Below are 18,182 nucleotides of genomic sequence, written 5' to 3' on the forward strand. Positions count from 1 at the left end.
GGGGGGGGGGGTAGAGGAAGGCAGGAGTTGCCAGTGAAGTTGGACCAGGATAATTCAGGACATTGACCTTTGAGGGTGGCAGAGCTTAGCAGGCACATTGATAGAACACAGAATCAGATCAGAGTGAGTTTAGCAAGGGCCGAGCATAAACACTACAGAACACAAACAGCCCTGTAATCATTAGAGGCATCAGACCAGCGCTCCCTCGACGAACAAACTCCACGGAGTTTGCTTATTTCTATCAGACTGTTATTGTTAAGACATTCCTGAGCCCTACCCCATAAGAACCGCTCCAAAGAGCAGGAGGAAGAAAGGTCCTCATAGGTCCTCATTCTAGTGTGAGGCTCTTACAACTTCATTGTGTCTGCTCACGTCACAACCAAAATCAGACACGTGAGATTCTTTTTCTTTTTTTGAGACAAGGTTTCATGTAGATGAACTGGCCTCACTGTGTGGCTGAGGAAGGCCTTTGGCTTCTGCTTCTCTCTCTGCCTTCAGTCCTCAGTGCTGAGGTTACAGGCATACGCCGTGACATTTGGTAATCACACATTTGAGAGAGCCACCTGGGATATATAAAACTCGCAGAAGGACTGCTTCACTTTACTCTCGTTGTGGGTGACCGTGGAATTCTGACCTGCCTCCATCTCATATCTCAAGATCTGGGGTCACGGGCTTGTGCCATCACGCCCAGCATGAGATGTCATCTTTATAATTGATAAGACTCAGTATCATCAAGCAGCCAAATGACTCAAACAAAATTCCAAATCAAGATTCTAAGTTAAGCTTGGTGTTTTACAGAGCCCTGCGAGCAGCAGCTGCATACGGGTTGGGACGGCTGAGCACATCAGCCTCAGGAGCTGCATGGGGCTCTGTCCCCCCACTTGCACTCTCTCACTAGAGAACTTTTCTGTGGGTGATTTAGGGGCAGAATCTGACATCTTGGCTCAGCATTCCGTGGGCCCTGCCAGGGAGTCAGCTGTCAGTCCTCTGCAGTGTGCCGAGGGCCTCCTCTGTAGGAGAGCTGGGCTAATGTTCTGAGTAAGTTTAATTTTGAGTGATGTCTTTGCAAACCCTTTTTATTACAGATCTAAAGCCACTTTTCCAAGAGGCTTTATCAGTAATAAACCTGACATTTTGATTACGCTAGTCTGTCTCTTACATCCTCGCTCTCAAATGGTTTCAAATGTCAAGGGAGAAGAGGGATGCTGTTTATTGCACATCCTCAAGACATGTCCAGACATACAGCAATTACATCTTAGAATAATTAGGAAGGAGGCATGAGCCTCTGGAGAGAAGTTAAACTCTGAGACAGAACAGGAAGTGTAGAAACAGACCATGGGTACTCTGGAGAGGTGGTGCGTCTACCAGAGGGAGAAGAGCTCCCGCAGTGATACAGGGTCACTTGGTGCTTGGGATGGGGTTGACTCTTGGAGATGCGGCAGGTAAGGCTGCAGCTGCCTCTTTCCTGCTGTCCTTAGTGGCTTATGTTAGGCTACTTCCTGAATTCCATGCCTGGAGGCCGGGCTGGAGCCTACACCAACCTCCAGAGAGTCTGGCTCAGGGTTACGGGGAAGGGGACACACGTCTGCAGTCACTTTTGTCAACACAGGTACTGTTATTATTTTGCATTAAACTTCGATTCTTTGATCGCATTTGGGCACTGAAGTCAATATCAAGATTTGACGTTCTGAGCTAAGGCTGGGTTAAGAGGGGATCTCTGTAAAGGAAGGTATCTAAAACCTGTCATTCTGAGGGTCGCAGGACAGAAATGCTAGAGAGCAGCCAGAGATGTCATTTTCTCATTATCCTCAGGGCCCATCTTCACGGCACAAGAGAGAATGAAGCTGATCCTAGACTTTCCACCTCGCACCTCAACCTCACAGTGAACTGCTGAGGTTAACGGCAGAGGCAGAGGTCAACATGAGGAAAGCAAGTTTCAGAGAGACTGGACTTCAAGTCCACACATTATACAAGAACATCTGGGCTCCGAAGCCAGAGCGACTTCTCAGAGACTGGCCACTCCCAGCCACTACCTTCTCAGGACCTGATTCGCACTTATTTGCTAAATCACCACCCACTGCTCCAGGACACAAGCCTTGGGACCCCTGATGGCATAAGCACATTGTTTCCACTTCCTCAAGACTCACTTAATGCTGAGGCTGTAATCAGCAGCCGGCCTGCAAGGGTGGTGACCAAACATGAGGTACATTTTAGTAGCAATCCTGGGGCTCAGACTCTAACTCTGGCTGCTGGTCCTGGGGCCCCTGTTCTTTGCTTGTTCTTCCAGGAGTCAGACTGGCCTCACCTGCTCAGCATCACACTCAAGGACCCCGTTAGTATTTGCCTCTCGCCCAGAGGGTGCTCTGCTGCCTTAGCCAGAGCAGAGCTTACGTTACATGTTGAGATGGCTGCCTATTTATCTCGTTGGCTATCTCATGGCAGCAGAAAGCCCAGCAGGCAGGCACAGAGCAATGTGGGGGTCCGGCAAGCTTGGAAGGTGTGTCACCCACACCCCTGCCGTGGGAGTCTGGCAAGCAGATACTCACCACCTGACCATCAGTCCGTGCTCCATGAAGTTTTTCAGGTTCGGAAGAGTTTGCCTCAAGTCTGGAGTCCCCAGGCCATGCTGGTATCTCAGCTGCAACGGAAGGAGATCGAAATTGAAAGATGTTTTGGCAGATGTTAGGCAATGCTCAGGAAGATGAACTCCTGAACGAGCAGACATTTAAGTGTACAAAGGCCGCACCAACCACAGCCGAGGCATGGCATTTAATGGCTCTTCTTTACCATCACTTTACACCTTGAACTTGAAGACAATATGGCCAAACTCAGGCCTTCATCCACTCTTTCCCACTCCCAGATCTTTTGGTAAGTGTTTCTAATACCACAGACATAACTCATAGGAAATCTTTTATTTAAATCAAGAAAAAGATTAATTTATTCTTTTTTTTTTTTTCCCCGAGACAGGGTTTCTCTGTATAGCCTTGGCTGTCCTCCAACTCAGAAATCTGCCTGCCTCTGCCTCCCGAGTGCTGGGATTAAAGGCGTGCAGTGTGCCACCACGCCCGGCTAGATTAATTTATTCTTATTGTATGTGTATGACTATATTGCCTGCACATATATAGGTGTGCCACATGTGGCCTGGGCCCACAGAGGCCAGAAGAAGGGTATAGGAGCTTTTTGAACTGCAGTTACAGGAGGTTGTGAGCTACCACATGGGTGCTAGAAACTGAACCTGGGTCCTCAGCAAGAGCAGTAAGTACTCTTAACCACAGAACCACCTTCCCACCCCTCTTACTTTTAATGTTGTGTAAAGTGGTAATCCTGTGCATGTCTGCGTAAGTGTAGTTGGGAGAGGATCTGGGTCCCCCGGAGCCACCCGACATGGGTGCTGGGACTCACGCCCTGGTCTCTGCAAGAGTGCTACTCCTGAACCATTTTCTCTCCAGCCCCTCACAGAAAATCAAATGACATGTGTTAGTGTCACTGTTGACGGGAGCTGCACTCTGTGTAGTGCTCACTGTGGTTTGTGTGAGTATGAAGGGGTTCTCTTGAGGTTTTATCGCTAGCAGCACAAAAATAAAAGAAAGAAAAAGCGAATTTAAGAGTTAAGTAAAACTTTTTCAAAAGATTAATCCATGATCATCCAGCACTCAGTTGTTTTTCTGAGTAATACTTAAAACAGTTTACTCTCTAGATCTGAGACTCTAAAGGAGACACTGTAACACAAGTGAGCATCTAGGATGTTCTGAGTGAATACATCCATCAAGTAAGAAGGCAGAAACATGTTGTTAGAACTAGAAGGTGCCCTGGCTAGGACTGTAGCCAGCGGTAAATTCCCCAGGCTTCATCGGTACACACGGAACCAGTGAGGGCCAGCTTTTCACAAGCTGTTTCGTCTATTGTATCCACTCCACTGACTGAGGAGAAAATTGGTAACAGCACTCGGGAGGTCAGGGGAAAATATTCTCTTCCCTTCAAATCTAGCTTGGTGACCTAAATCACCTCCTGAGATTTGCTAGCCTTGAATTATAAGATCTACTCCATATTAAATGACATCATTCTTTGTATTAATATAAAAGCATTTTTGTCCATACATCGATAAAAGCAAAATGGCTGATATCCCAAAATGACATTCCTGGATTCATTGTTTCAATAAGAAGTGAAATTGTTTACACATGGCATGAAAATTTCACCTGTGATTCATACTGAAAAATATTAAATATTAAAAAAAGACCTATGCAGAACAGCATGAAACTGTGTGTCTCTGGGCCAACACACAGTCAACTGCCTTTTGGGCTTCACAATGGACGGTGGGTGTTGAGTTGTTTTCAGAGACCACAGTGAAAAATTCTCTTAAGTCTGATTTTAGGCAAAGAAATGAAAATGTGGGAACGCCAAGCCTCCCCCGAGGCCTTAAGTGTTTGTTGCAGTTCACTACTGTGCTGAGCTAGCACTTCAGGATTCGACAGGGCAGGGAGGCCATGGCCCGATGCCTTTCCAGCCTCTGTAAAGGAAGAAGCAAAGGCTCACAAAGGAACACGGCATTGCCTTTGCTCAGACCCGAGCCTCTTGATTATAGCTCCGAGTTCGCCCACCACATGGGTCTTCAGTTTTCAGCAGAGAATACAGGAGAGATGTCTGTATTGTGGGGCTGGCTGACTGATCACTTTGCACACACACAGCCTTAAGGTTTGGTCCCCAGCACCACAGGAACTGGGCATGGAGGCAGAGCCCTGTAATCCTGGCACTTAGGAGGTTGATACATGAGGACCAGAAGTTGCGGGCCATCTTAGGCTATGTACAGAGTTTAAGGTCAGCCTGGGATACATGAGGCCTGAGCTCCTATCATATATGTTTCTATATAAACTCTGCTTATTACTAAGCACTACCAAAGAAGTAGTTTAAAGTGCCATTGGTTGCTAATGAAAGAACCCCAATGCCTGGTCTCCAGAGCAACTGCTTCCCCCACTGCCATCTTCCTAAATGTTGCTGCTAACATTTCCCACTGCCACCCACCCCCACCCCCTTTGGCAGCATTCTTGGTCCTGGGACAGGAGAATCCAACTGTCTTGCACGCCCCCCCCTTTTTTGGTTTCCAAGACAGAGTTTCTCTGTGTAGCCCTGGCTAATCATTCTGTAGACCAGGCTGGCTCAAATTCACAGAGCTCCCCTGCCTCTGCTTCCCGAGTGCTGGGGTTAAAGAAGTGCGCCACCTGGCTCGCCATTTCTTCCACTCAATCTTACCCGCTTTCATTAAATTCGAGAGTTTGCCCATACATACTTTCCTCTCATTGTCTTCAATACATTAATACTATTTTTTTTTGAAACAAAGTCTCATGTAGCCCAGGTTGCCCTGAAACTTGCTATGTAGCCCAGGCTGGCCTTAAATCCTCAATTTCCTGCTTCTGCCTCCATGTGTTTGATTATAGGCATGTGCTATCACACCCAATTTCAGCACCCCATGTTTTTTCACCTTAAATCTGGGTCACACCTTCTGGTGGCAGCCAACATAGAGGACATGGAAGAAGGAACTCTTGCTTTTTGTCTGCTTGTCCTCGTTCATTCCGTGGCATCACAGCCTATTTCTCCTGGATTCTGACAGATACTGAAGACCAGCTGAGACACCCAGCCTCATGGACCAAACAACTATTTGATTCTTAGACTTCTGTTGGGAGGGAGCCATTGCTGAACTAGCTGAACCACAGCCTGTAGGCCATTCTAATAAATTCCATATTATATAATATATAATATTATATATAATATGTATGGAATACAGACACACACACACACAGGGTTAGTTCTGTTTCTCTAGAGAATCTTGACCAGTATGATGCATCTTACTTCCAGAGAACAGGGCTTCTGAGGTCTGCTTTTAGAGCACCAGGGAGGTCCGGGCAGGGGGATCAGCAGTTAAAGCCAGGAAGACAAGTTTGAGCCAGTAGCTGTTTTCTCTATGGGATCTTGCCTCAGCTCCATCAAAGCCCGCGTCACTGACTACAAGCAGGACCACTTCCCTATATCCAGCTACTTCTGCCTCTCCCTACTGGGGAGGGAAGGACAAGGAACCAGTGAATAGAATGTCACTTTGGGTCTAACTGCCTCAAATTAGGCTCTGAAATAAACACCTTTTGTAACAAGTCTTCCTGGGCCACCACCCAGAGGCAGGGCAGTGAGTAGAATTTTGGTTTCAATTAGCCTGAAGTTCAGCTTCCTCTGATTGGCCTAGGATGTCATGGAAGCAATTAAGTCTTTCTGCACGTTAGTGGTGGTAGGTGACTGGGAGGAAAAGAGCATGCAGATCATAAGCGAGATGGGAACGGACAAGTGAGGTGTGGTTTCCCTGGATGAACTAAGAAACAGCATTGTCTGGGCGCAAAGGAACAGCCTGGAGGAGGGAGCTGGCTGTACAATCATGGAACAGACCGAACGACAGCTAAAGCCTAGCACATGCAGACCGCAGCACCATCTACAGCTCTGCCAAATCCCAGGGCCTAGTTCCTTCCCCACCCTCCCTTTTTGTATAAAATTACAGTATGCCGTCGCATCCCGAGGCCTCTCCAGTTGCTGTGAGATTTACCAAGTAAGACAGGTTGACCTCGATGTTGGAGCTCCTACGGGCTTGGAATGAACCAGTTTACACAGCGTGGGGAGTGAGTGCAGCTACATCATCAGGTACCGCCCTCTGCAACTCCAGAGATGGAATTTGAAAATAAGTACGAGTGTACTTCTGAGAGCTCTGCACAGTGAGTGTCCCCCTACTAAGCAGAGAATTCAGTTTTCATATCCAAGCACTCAATCTGAGTTCTAATTTTTAAACACAATTTTTCTAGGTCAAGAAAGACTCGGGTTTAGGAATCATTTTGACGTTTAGGTTTTGACAGAGGAGAAATTCACTTTAGACAACACACACACACACATACACACACACACACACATATACACACACTCATGCACACACATGAAGGCATGCGCACACACACACACGCACATACTCTCTCACACACACACACACGCACATACTCACATACATGCACACATGCACGCGTGCACACGCGCGTGCGCACACACACACACACACACACACACACACGGCCAGTTATTACATGGTTTATTAGCTCCACATGGAGCCTGAGCGGAGCTGCATGAGATGGCTGATACAAACCGTCTGTTACCGTGAGGGAATGTGGATTAATATGTGGCTTCAATAAAGGTTACTAAGAGATCAACACTTCGAGATGGGATTACAGTGAAGCTGACTACAAAGAGAACTGGTCTGCAGGAACTGAAAGCAAGAAATTAAAAATGTACATATGCATCAAAGACATGACTTCAGAAGGCTTGTGTAGTTAAAAATCTCTGTAGGATTGGTTCCTAATATTTCAACTCAGGACCAAATACTGGAGTCCCACTAACTTGAAAAGAGCTAGATCATGAGCTTTGAAAAGGGCCCTGCCACGCCCAAACCTGCCTTTCTAGAAGAAACTACAACTCATTCAAAGATGTGGATGGGTTGCTTTGAGAGTCTAGCATGGGCAGGCACGCTGCTTCTCAGAGTGAGTCTTGGCAACATACATCTCCAGGGAAAAGCATAAAAACTTGATTATGGGCCTCCTGGTTGCAAGAATGACCTAAATACTTTCCCAAGCCCATCTATAAACACATGCCAGTCTCTTCCACGATAGATGGGCTGTAATGTAAACACTTTACATAGCTAGGCCTGCCGCCTGGAGTTCTGAAGCCTAGCATCCAGTCTAAGAGCACTACAGGGCTTCAGACACTCTCCAAGGCATACATCAACTGCCCTCGGAAAGCGGTTAAGCTAAGGCACTGAAAACACCTTCCCACCTGTTTCTCACACGAGGGAGGGAGCTGTCCCACAGCAGGTCTCAGAGCAGGAGAGTCCAAGTTTCCGGGTTCTAACCACAGGCTCTTTCCTTTGTGCTGTGTTGTTTCACTGTATTTATGAAGCACAGATTGTATCTGAGGCTAGCTCATTCTTACAAAGGCCCTCATACTACAAACATCCTTTGCATCAGAATCTGATACTGAAGCTACTCTGCCCATCATTTTTGGTAAAGCAGTGAGTTTCACTGGGGTTATGAACAGGAACATGGGTGAGGGGTGACCTACAGAAGCACACACCATCTCTAGTGACCAAGAATAGCTTATTTGTCCTCAGGGAAGTGAATACCACTAGTGACCTAGACCTGTGCAACCTCACAGGTCTTCTTCCCCTTTCCGAGGGAGTGTTAGTGGACCCTATCTTGTATTCTGGTAATCAGAGATGCTCTGATCTTAAGATGGCGACGGTCATGTCATGCTCAGAGGATGGAGTTCCAGAACACAGCACTGTTACCTGCTATGACTCTGTAGTCAGCCTGAGTCTCCATCATTGGCATCTCTGGTAAGTTAGCTAATGAGGTTCAGTAATTAACAGTGAAGTGGACAAGCAAAACACAATTGTGAAAGCAGCTGTAGTTTCAATTAATCTTCTTCAAAGGAAGACCATGTGCCCTGAAGGCTAAAGGGCAGAAGGCTGTGCAGGACCCACTGGGGTAGATGCCATGCTGTCCAGCAGACCCAACCCTTACTGCTGGCAGATGGGTACACCCCACTTTCACATGTGACTTGTTCTGCATTGATCTCTGACCCAATCAGATTCAACCCAGTCCTTAAACTGACCACGCCCTGCATCCCTGGCACTTGCTGATATAATCTGACTGGAATCGTACATCTGACTGAAACTGCATTCTAGTAGAACAAAGGCCATTTTCTAGAATGTTGTGGAAACAGTTCTAGGGAATATCAATGTGTCTGCCTCCACTCATTCATGAGATCCACAAAGATTGTTGTACGTGGGAGTAGTTTATGCTACTATTCTACTGTATGGCTACACACCCAACTACAACCCCAAACATTGATCTCAGTCTTGTATGTGCATACACACACACACACACACACACACACACACACACACACACAGGCAAATAATAAGAAAAAAAAATCTGTCGCTACAAATTTGAGTACATAAGGGACAGAGGACATTTTCTAAATATACTCTCCACAAATAATATATCTGATCATTAATAGCAGTTTATTCAATAATCATCTAACAGTCTGTTTATGGTGATGTTCACGAAGGCAGAAATATGTGCATACATATATGCATATGAGCACCCGTATACACAGCAGGGGAATTTGGAAATAATTTGAGATTTAGAGATAGAGTTAAATCACAGAATTTGAGGTAGGCAACGGTAACATACAACTTTAATCACAGTACTTGGGAGGCAAAGGCAGGTGGATGTCTATGAGTTCAAGGCCAGCCTTGTGTACAAATCAAGTTCCAGTATTGCCAAGGCTACACAGAGAAAACCTGTCTTGAAACAAATAACCAACCAACCAACCACCAACCACAACAAGAAAGTCTCCTGTAGTGTTGGAATTTGCACCAGGTTTGTGAGCTCCTGCCACTCTGAGCCTTAACCTTCAGAATGAGGACGCTTGGACAGTTCATTTTCACCCATGCAGCTTGAGGAATAACTTGTACATTTTCACTAATCTTCAAAACTGTCACACAAGACAGATAGTGTGAACTGCACAAGAACGGTTAAAAAGGTAAAGGCACACTGACATTTCCCTAGGAGCAAATAAGAGAAGCTGGCATGTGTATTCACTCTGAGAGCAGGACCACAGCACTGCCTAGCAGCCGTGTGCTGGTGAGGGAGGATCGGCTGCCGAGCTGCTTGCTGACCAGCAGCATTTACAAGAGATTGCCAGTTCCTATCAAAGAAACAGACTCCGTCTCTTCTGTTTTCAACATTGATATCTCTACGCAGCTGTGGTTAAGTTATACTATATACATCCAGTCTTCCAACATTTCACAGTAGAAATGATTTTCCCATAGTTTCTTTATTCTTCTCTGCAGTTCTGAGGTCCCTCTAGTTTCTTTAGAGAACCTGGCAATTAAGGGTTTTAAACGTGAGAGTTCTCTGGAATGCACTTGTTTGTCATTAATGGATTTTTTTCCTCTAAAAATGTTAATTTTATTATAATATAGCTACTTTATGCCTTTTAAGTTGTTTTGAGGAAGCTCACTGACTTCACACGTGCCTACTGTTTAGTCTCTGGTTGATCATAAATAAACAGAGTTTCAAAACCACTCCTAACAACAAAGAGTGTCACTGTTGTGCATTGTTGTGGAATAATGTGAGTCACTGTTTGATCTGACAACTCATTCAGCAGAAAGCAGCTCACTGGACAACTATTTCTGTAGCCAGCGTCCTCTCACTATGATGGCACTCCTGAGGCAATTAACATAAGCTGAGCAAATAGCTGTTTTGGCTCGTGGTTTGGAGGTCCAGGTCTGTGATCAAGTGTGCTCCACCCCACCCCGCCCTCTCCCCTGTGGGCCTCTGGCGAGGTAGCACATCACTGCAGAAGGGTGGCCCAAACTGGCTCATCAGTCAAGAAGCCCAAAGACACAAGAGGAACACATAAGTGTCCCACAGTCCCCTTCAAGGACTCGCCCTCAGTGATGTCCCACAAAGCCCCATTTTCCTTAAGGGTTCCCCTAGCAGGAGAGAGCAGAGAGCCTTTAATTCATGGCCCAGTGGGGGATATACCCAGGAGAGTGCAGCAGTACCGAGCACACTGCATACAAGGTTCTAAGGGGATCACAAAATGGCAGTCATAAATCCCCCCTGGAAAGGGTTACCTATTAAAGGAGCATCAACTGAGTAAATCTGTAAGGGAAGGATGACCCACCTTCCTCATCTGAGTACGAAGTGGGCAATAGCCTGCAAAATCTACAAATCATCCCTGGCTCCTCTACTCTCCAGTGTTACTTTATGTTTATAGCGGATGGAGATACCACTGGGTCTAATCTAACCACAAACTTTCGGAAGCATCCTCCCTACCCCCACACCCGTCCCCTTGGTTGGCAGCAAAAGAGAAAGTCAGAGAAGCAGGAAGCAAGAGAAGGGCCTGATGGGACATTTCTGGCCAGAAGATGGAAGGGTCCTATGAGCAGGATCATGGATGGTCTGTAGGAGAAAAGGTGGCCCCGGCTGACAGTCAGCAAGAAAATGAGACCCTTAGACCTACAGCGGAAAGGAGCTTACCTCTGCCAACAACCTAAACAAGTTACAAGTGGATAATTCCCGGCAGCATTCTGGTAAGACCGGGCCAGCCCACCACCTTGATTTTGGCCCTGAAAGGCCCTGAGCCAGTGGCATCTATGCAGAGTCTTCACACCGTCCATGAGATGAAGCTAGCGGCATCTACGCAGACTCCTGACACAGTCCGTGAGATACAGACAGGAGCTACTTAGGCTGCTAAGCCTATGAAACTTCTATACGAAGCAAAAGAAAAGCGACACAGGCATTGCGATTACAGCTGTCCTTTACCACACGAGGCCAGGCCTGAGCAGTTGCTGACAGATAGCCTCCTGATTTGGGGGACCAGTGAGAGCATCTGTGAGCAGTCTATCCAGCATGTCCAAGATGCTTCTCCCTGTGCCTCTGCCATAGGATGGCCCCTGGGAAGCCCACTGGGTTGTGGTCACACGCTCTGGTGGAACGGCTAGAAACCCTGGACAGTCAGCCTCCTGGCTTCACCTCACTTGGGGTGACAGGGTTGTTGTTCTTCACTGATTGTGGTTCTCTAAAATCTCCATCTTTTGTTAGGGTGAGAACTAACTTCAGATGTGTAAAAGTTTAGAGGCTGCGGATGGGCTAACTGAAAACACATGCACGATGGGCCCAGCGCAGGACAGATCTGCGGCAGTGACCGCATGCACAGGGCAGATTCCAGTTCTGGGGGTTGGGGAGGGGCGCAACATGTACTCTCTTAAAATTTCTGAGCATAAGAGTCACAGTTTGGGGAGAGGGAGGACGGGATAGGGAGTTTGTAGAGGAGAAACCGGGAAGGGGGATAACATTTGAAATGTAAATAAAGTAACCAATAAAAAATTAATCAAAAAAAAAAAAAAAAAGTCACACAGTTCAGCTCTGACAACACTGGGATGTAGAGACAGGAGGATCAGAATTCAGTGCCATCCTCAGCTACATAGTGAGGCCAGCCTGGACTACACAAATTGTTAAAAAAAGAAAGAAAGAAAGGAAGGAAGAAGTCAATGTAAGTAAGCCAGAGATACTCACTATAATCAGTTCATACTAAGTAGGACTGATTTATTAGGTAAGAGGCAAAAGTTAAGAGAAATAAAAACTAGAAGACAGGCAAAGCAATCTTTTTTTTTTCTTTTACAGATACATGACTATGAATCTAAAAATCTAAATGAATCAAGTGAAAACTCATTGGAAACAGTAAGACAGACAGCAACACACAACAACAACAACAAAAACAACAACAACAACAACAACACAAACCAAGCACGAGGTAGACTATGGTGCAGCATCATTTTAAATCACTTTAAATGAAAATGAAATATCTAGAGATAAGTAATCAAGAAGGCAGGCTGTATATTAAGGGAACTTTACTGTCTCACTGAAGGACCACAGGAAGTGGATACTTATACCCTGCTCTTGGCTAGGAAGACAGGAAGATAAACATTTCCATGGCATTTTTAGGCCCACTTTAAGCATTTTATAAAATGAATCCATTCTATCAACACATGATGGAAGGAGAAAACCAATCCCTTTAACTTGTCCACTGACAAACGCCTACACACACACACACACACACACACACACACACACACACACACACACACACACATACACACACGCCTGTACACACGCCTGCACAGAACCTGAGTTGTGAAGTGCCTGGGTGAGATGCAGGTTCCCCTCTCCCAGCTGTGATGAGATCCCTGGAGGAAGACTTTTGGTGAGGCGTAGACTACGCTATTGCCTGACTGAAAGTCGAGCTGAACTGCGCAGCAAACCACAGGAAAGAAGACAGGTCTATGGACATGGACTGAAGTGGAGCCAGGAGGCGGGCGAGCCAGGGTGAGGGTGAGCTGCGTGTCTAGGCAGGAGACTGGGCAAGGAGTTATTCTTGCTCATTTTCATATAAAAAAGCATGAATGCATTTTCCTCTTGATAAATAAGGTTTACATCACCTAAGCAGGCATTCTAGATAATATGACCTAGGGGGTGTGAAAAAAAATTACAAATTTTCCTTGGATGTGTCAAAATTTCATCGAAATGGGTTGGCAGGTGAGAGCTTAATTTTTCTTTTAATATCACTCTCTGGTACTATTAATTTTTGGAAAGCTATGATACAAAGCTGCTAATTATATCTATTAGTGGTTCTGAGGGCCATGCCAAGGTTACTAAATAATGTGATCTTCTACATTCAAATTACCACTTTGACATTAATTTGCTAGCTAACTCCCCAAATTTCTAACTCAACAATAATATAATTAGAAGCCAATTCAGCGGGTGGCATGTGGCTCTAGTCCCAGCACTCGAGGGGCCGAGGCAGGAATGCCAGGCTGAGGCAGACATTTTCTTAAAAAAAAAAAATCCTGTTCCTGAACTGACACAGGAGGGTGGGCTTTAGAAGCCAGAGAGCCTTGAGGTTGGAATTCTATCCTAAGTTTGCTTGGCCTTGCAGCCTGCTTCCTGTGTGACCCTGCGCACGGTCCGCTCCCTTCCTTAGCCTCTGCTTCCTCTCCTATAGAACACACACAGCAAGGCCTACTCCACCGTCACCGTGGGCTTGGGGTACCGTATGCAAACATAGCACAGTATGCTGAGTGGCAGATGCCCCCAAGTGTTAATCCTCTTCCCCTCCCTCAACAGAGTGTTAAGAGCGTGACTGTGGCCCCAACACTAGCTATTAGTCCTACACTATACTATATGATATGATATGCTACTACACTGCACTGCACTGCACTGCACTACACCATACTATGCTGCCTCACTCATCAATCAGGAACTTTCTTTCTAACTTCTTTTACACAAGACTCTGCATTCCTATTTGCGGGTTCTAATCAAATAAGGAAAGCTTAAAAAGACAAGCCTCACTTATGGGGTCAACTGAGGTGAGGGCATTAGAAAACAGACTGGAAACCAAAAGGGCATTGGCAGTGGTAGGGGAGGAGGAGGAGCTGTCGCAGGAGCTAAGAGACAGGCTTACACCTGGACAGGTCAATTGGACGCGAATCAAAGGGAGTTTGAACTACCCACCCCCAGCTTTGCTAGTGATACTTGTCTGTCCTTTCTCTTCTATCTTCTGTCTTGTGGAGGAACAGACATGAGACGCAGCAAGAACTGTGCATCCATTCAGTCAGCAGATATTGAACACCTTTATGTCCTAGGCCATGGCTCTGTTACAAAGATACACAAGGAAACATAGCTCCTGCTTGGAATGTAATTTTAATATAAAGGAAACACTACTTAAAAATCAGAAACACAGAATATTAAAAACATCCCAAAGGAGGACAGCATTTAAGTACAGAGAATCGACCTGTCCTCTAACTAAATCTCCAGGGACAGGAAGATGTGGGAAGGACTGACCTTGCCTGGGCCAAGCACTGCAACCTGGACTTTGTAGGAGACAGGAATAGTGCTCCGGACAGGGACTTGCTTGCATGTGTTGAGGTCCAGAAGTACGAGAGAAGCCGGGAAGCGCAAGGCTCTGGTGTGAATAGAAACAGAGCCATGCAGCCTGTGAGAGAACAGCTGAGCTTAAACAGGGCTCCAAATCCTGAGGGTTCTGAAGAAGGAACCTGTGTGCCAGATGGCAGTGACACCACACTGCAGAATACGACAAAGAAAGAGTCTCAACGGATGGTGAAGTTTATACAAGGAAGGAAAAAGACTGGGGCAGAGACATGGACAAAGATCCCCATATTCCCTCTTTCTCCATCACTCTTGCTTTTGTGGGCTGCCAGGAATCAGTTCTCCCATGGAAGGAGGCTACAGGTTTACACTCAGAGTAACAGGACAGCTCTCTGGCCGCCTGGGGCAGGGAGCATGTGTAAGGCACTGGCCTGCCCTGCCTGGACGTACGGAGGCTCTGTTCTGATGCCCTTGAGGTCAGCCGCTGAGGCTTCACACAGACGGAGACAATTCCAGCGTTCTCTACAGGACAAGAGAGGTCCCTGGAAGCCTGCAATGGAGGGACTGCCTTGAAATAGGCCTGTGGACCAGTTTCCCACGAGCACCGCCTGGAGCCCAGGGTCCATGGCACCGTCAGGGCCTGGTGAGGCTCAGCTCCCTTGCGGGGAGAGCCTTGCCCCCATTGGCTCTTTGGTTTTATAGCTCCACAGACTTATTTCCTATGGTTTTGTCTACAGTCATCTAGGTGTAGCATGCACTCAGCGAGGGACTCAGTGAGGGACTCAGAGACTCAATTCATCCCAGGCATCCCAGCCCACTGTCAGGCAGTTCTACCTGTTAAAAATATTACTTCTCTGGTAAGCTAAACATTTTCCCTTTCTGATTTCTAAACGTTAACCCAGAGCCTCATCCAGGTTTAATTTCATTCCTCTTGGACAACCTTCCAAATATGAAGATGGCTATCTCCTTCCCTTGGACATATTCTTTACTCATGTTTTAAATTAAGTAGAATAATGATAGATTTAACATATACTTTGGAGCTTATCAATAACTTCCATTACAGTTTTACTCTGTATCAGGTAAGTATTTATGAAGCCATGATGAAATAAGGTCAACAGAGATGGGGTCCCTGATTCCCCAGCCACGCTGTGTTTTGTCTGAAAACAGCGAGTGGTGCCGGCACTTGCCCAGCCTCACTCATGCATGTCCCGTCCTGAGTCCCTGCCTATGCCAAGCACCAAGCACCACCGTCAGCCCTGGAAGCAGCCCCCGCCTCCGACCCCTCACAGTACGCCTAGGCCATGCTACTCCTTCAGCCTCAAAGGGCCTCCCAACCCCCTGACTGCTATGGGTTGGGTGTCCTCTTGGGACCCTGCTCTACAATGGGATGGCGGCGTTTGGAGCCAGGGCTTGAGGAGGAACTAGGTCATGAGTGTTTGTCCCTCAGGGTGGAAGAAGGAGAGAGAACATGGTTTCTTCCACGCTGCTCCCGGCAGCTAAGACACAATGAGAGGGCCGCCTGTGAACCAGAAGGGCCCTCACGTGACACCGGCTTCCATATCATGAAAAACAGGGCACAGGTTAAACTGCTCAGGCTATGGATGCTCTTCTCAAGACAGCTCAAGCTAAGACACCGGGTGAGACAGCAGTTCAAACCTTACACGGAGATGGCTTTCCCGACTGAACCAGTGGGAACGACCCACACAATTAACAACCAGCTTTCCACATGCCAAGTGCTTTGCGATGCCCTTTATACTGCATCTACCTTACAGCTCATGAAAGCATCAAGGTTTTCTTCTGTGACAGTACTGAAGGCTGGAAAGGTTTACAATGTCTAATAAACAGCCAAGAGATCATTCAGACCCTGGCTTACCTACTTCAGGCTGTGAATGTATAATGTTACTCACAGAAACTATGGCAAACATCATAAAGGGACTAAATCTGGTTCATGAAGAATACTTTGCTCAGCTTCCAGAACAGACTGTCTCAGAAGGTAGTACATTTCTCATCCATTAGGGTTTTAGGAGAAAATGCAAAGACTTCTTCTAGGGCTTTCTGCAGTATAGTACCACAGGGCCAGCAGGGAGAACTGGTCAGTGACTTGGGACTGTCACTCACTAGCTTCGATCTCTTTTTGCTGCTGAGCACAATAAAGTAAGGCTGAATTTGGTAACTTGGTTAAAACAAAGAGGAAAATTAAAATTTTACTATAATTTCATATAACTTTAAAATGTCATTTTTCTCCTCATTTCAGAGCTTTCAGGAGACTTCGGGCTAACATGACTACCTGAGGACATCTCCTGCAGCCTCCTGAAACCGTACCAAATGTCAGTGATCACGTGTTCTTTTCTGTGCATTTTTAAGAGAAAGTTTCAGTATTTCATGCTTTCATTATTTCAAAGGACAGGACAGCCTATTTTAAATATTTTTCTTCTGCATAGACTGTGTTCTCTTCTCTCGTTGTTCCCTCTACCTGCCTGATTCTAGTCACTTGTCTCTGACGCTCTCGATATCTTATAGGGTGTAAAACTGTGTGTGTGTGTGTGTACATGTACACACACACGGACACACACACACACACACACACACACACAGACTTTTTTTTCTTGAGTAGAACTGAGAATTGAACCTAGAACTTTCTATCATTGAGCTACCTCACTAAGCTGGCTAGCTTGGCCTGGAACTTCCTTTGTCCCCAGGCTGGCTTTGAACTTGCAGTCTTCCTGCTCCAGCCCGAGTAGCTGGGGTTTCTCACAGCCAGCTCTGACCACTTCTCTGTAACTTGTGCTTCTGCCCCATTCTGTCTCTCTTCTTCTAGTTACACACAATGTTCCACAAGCACCTGGGATGTACTGCATTTCTTATCTCCGTCCTTGTGTAGTTACTGAGGGCAGCCCTTTCAGGACTTGTCCACAGGCCCTGGGCTCTAATAACCTAACTTTCAGTCTTTTAATTTTTTTTAAGATTTATTTATTATTATATGTAAGTACACTGTAGCTGTCTTCAGACACTCCAGAAGAGGGCGTCAGATCCCATTACAGATGGTTGTGAGCCACTATGTGGTTGCTGGGATTTGAACTCCGGACCTTCAGAAGAGCAGTCAGTGCTCTTACCCACTGAGCCGTCTCTCCAGCCCCTTTTAATTTTTTTAAAGATTCATTTTACGATCTCTGTTTTACTGTTAAACATATCCAGAGGCTTGATTTCTACTTTCAAAATTGTCGTTGTCGTTGTTGGTGCAGACCTTTAATCTCAGCACCAGGGAGAGAGAGGCAGGCGGCGTTTGAGGCCAGCCTGGTCTACAGAGTGAGTTCCAGGATAGCCAGAGCTACACAGAGAAACCCTGTCTCAAACAACAACAACAATAACGGAAACTGTCCCCTCCAGTGCTCCTCCTTTCTGTATTTTTCCTTTATAGTTTTCTATTTCTGTGGACACCTCCTAGCCCGCTGTCCCCTGACTGTGAAGGTCTGCTTCCAGGATTTCCTGCCCCAGCCAAGCTGTGGGGGCTCAGGTTTCCTTTATGCACTGAACCTATGTGCATCTCCAGGTACACTGCATTTAAATCATTGCTTATTACGTATAGTACTCAAGGCAATGTGCGCAGTGTGAAGATGAAGAGGGAGAAAAGGCCATGTTCAATGCATA

The 18,182-nt window shown here is 46.3% G+C and overlaps 1 protein-coding gene across 1 annotated transcript in view; it reads right to left on the bottom strand.

Moving 5' to 3' along the window:
- The window catches only part of Uvrag (UV radiation resistance associated), a 267,126-nt gene that overhangs the window by 18,428 nt on the left and 230,516 nt on the right, over positions 1 to 18,182 (bottom strand). The window contains exon 14 of the mRNA XM_021197047.1: positions 2,547 to 2,638. Within this exon, the coding sequence (XP_021052706.1) occupies positions 2,547 to 2,638 (92 nt within the window). The remainder of the gene's footprint in view (positions 1 to 2,546; positions 2,639 to 18,182) is intronic.

The sequence above is a fragment of the Mus pahari genome, chromosome 1 (assembly GCF_900095145.1).
Source record: "Mus pahari chromosome 1, PAHARI_EIJ_v1.1, whole genome shotgun sequence".
Lineage (NCBI taxonomy): Eukaryota > Metazoa > Chordata > Mammalia > Rodentia > Muridae > Mus > Mus pahari.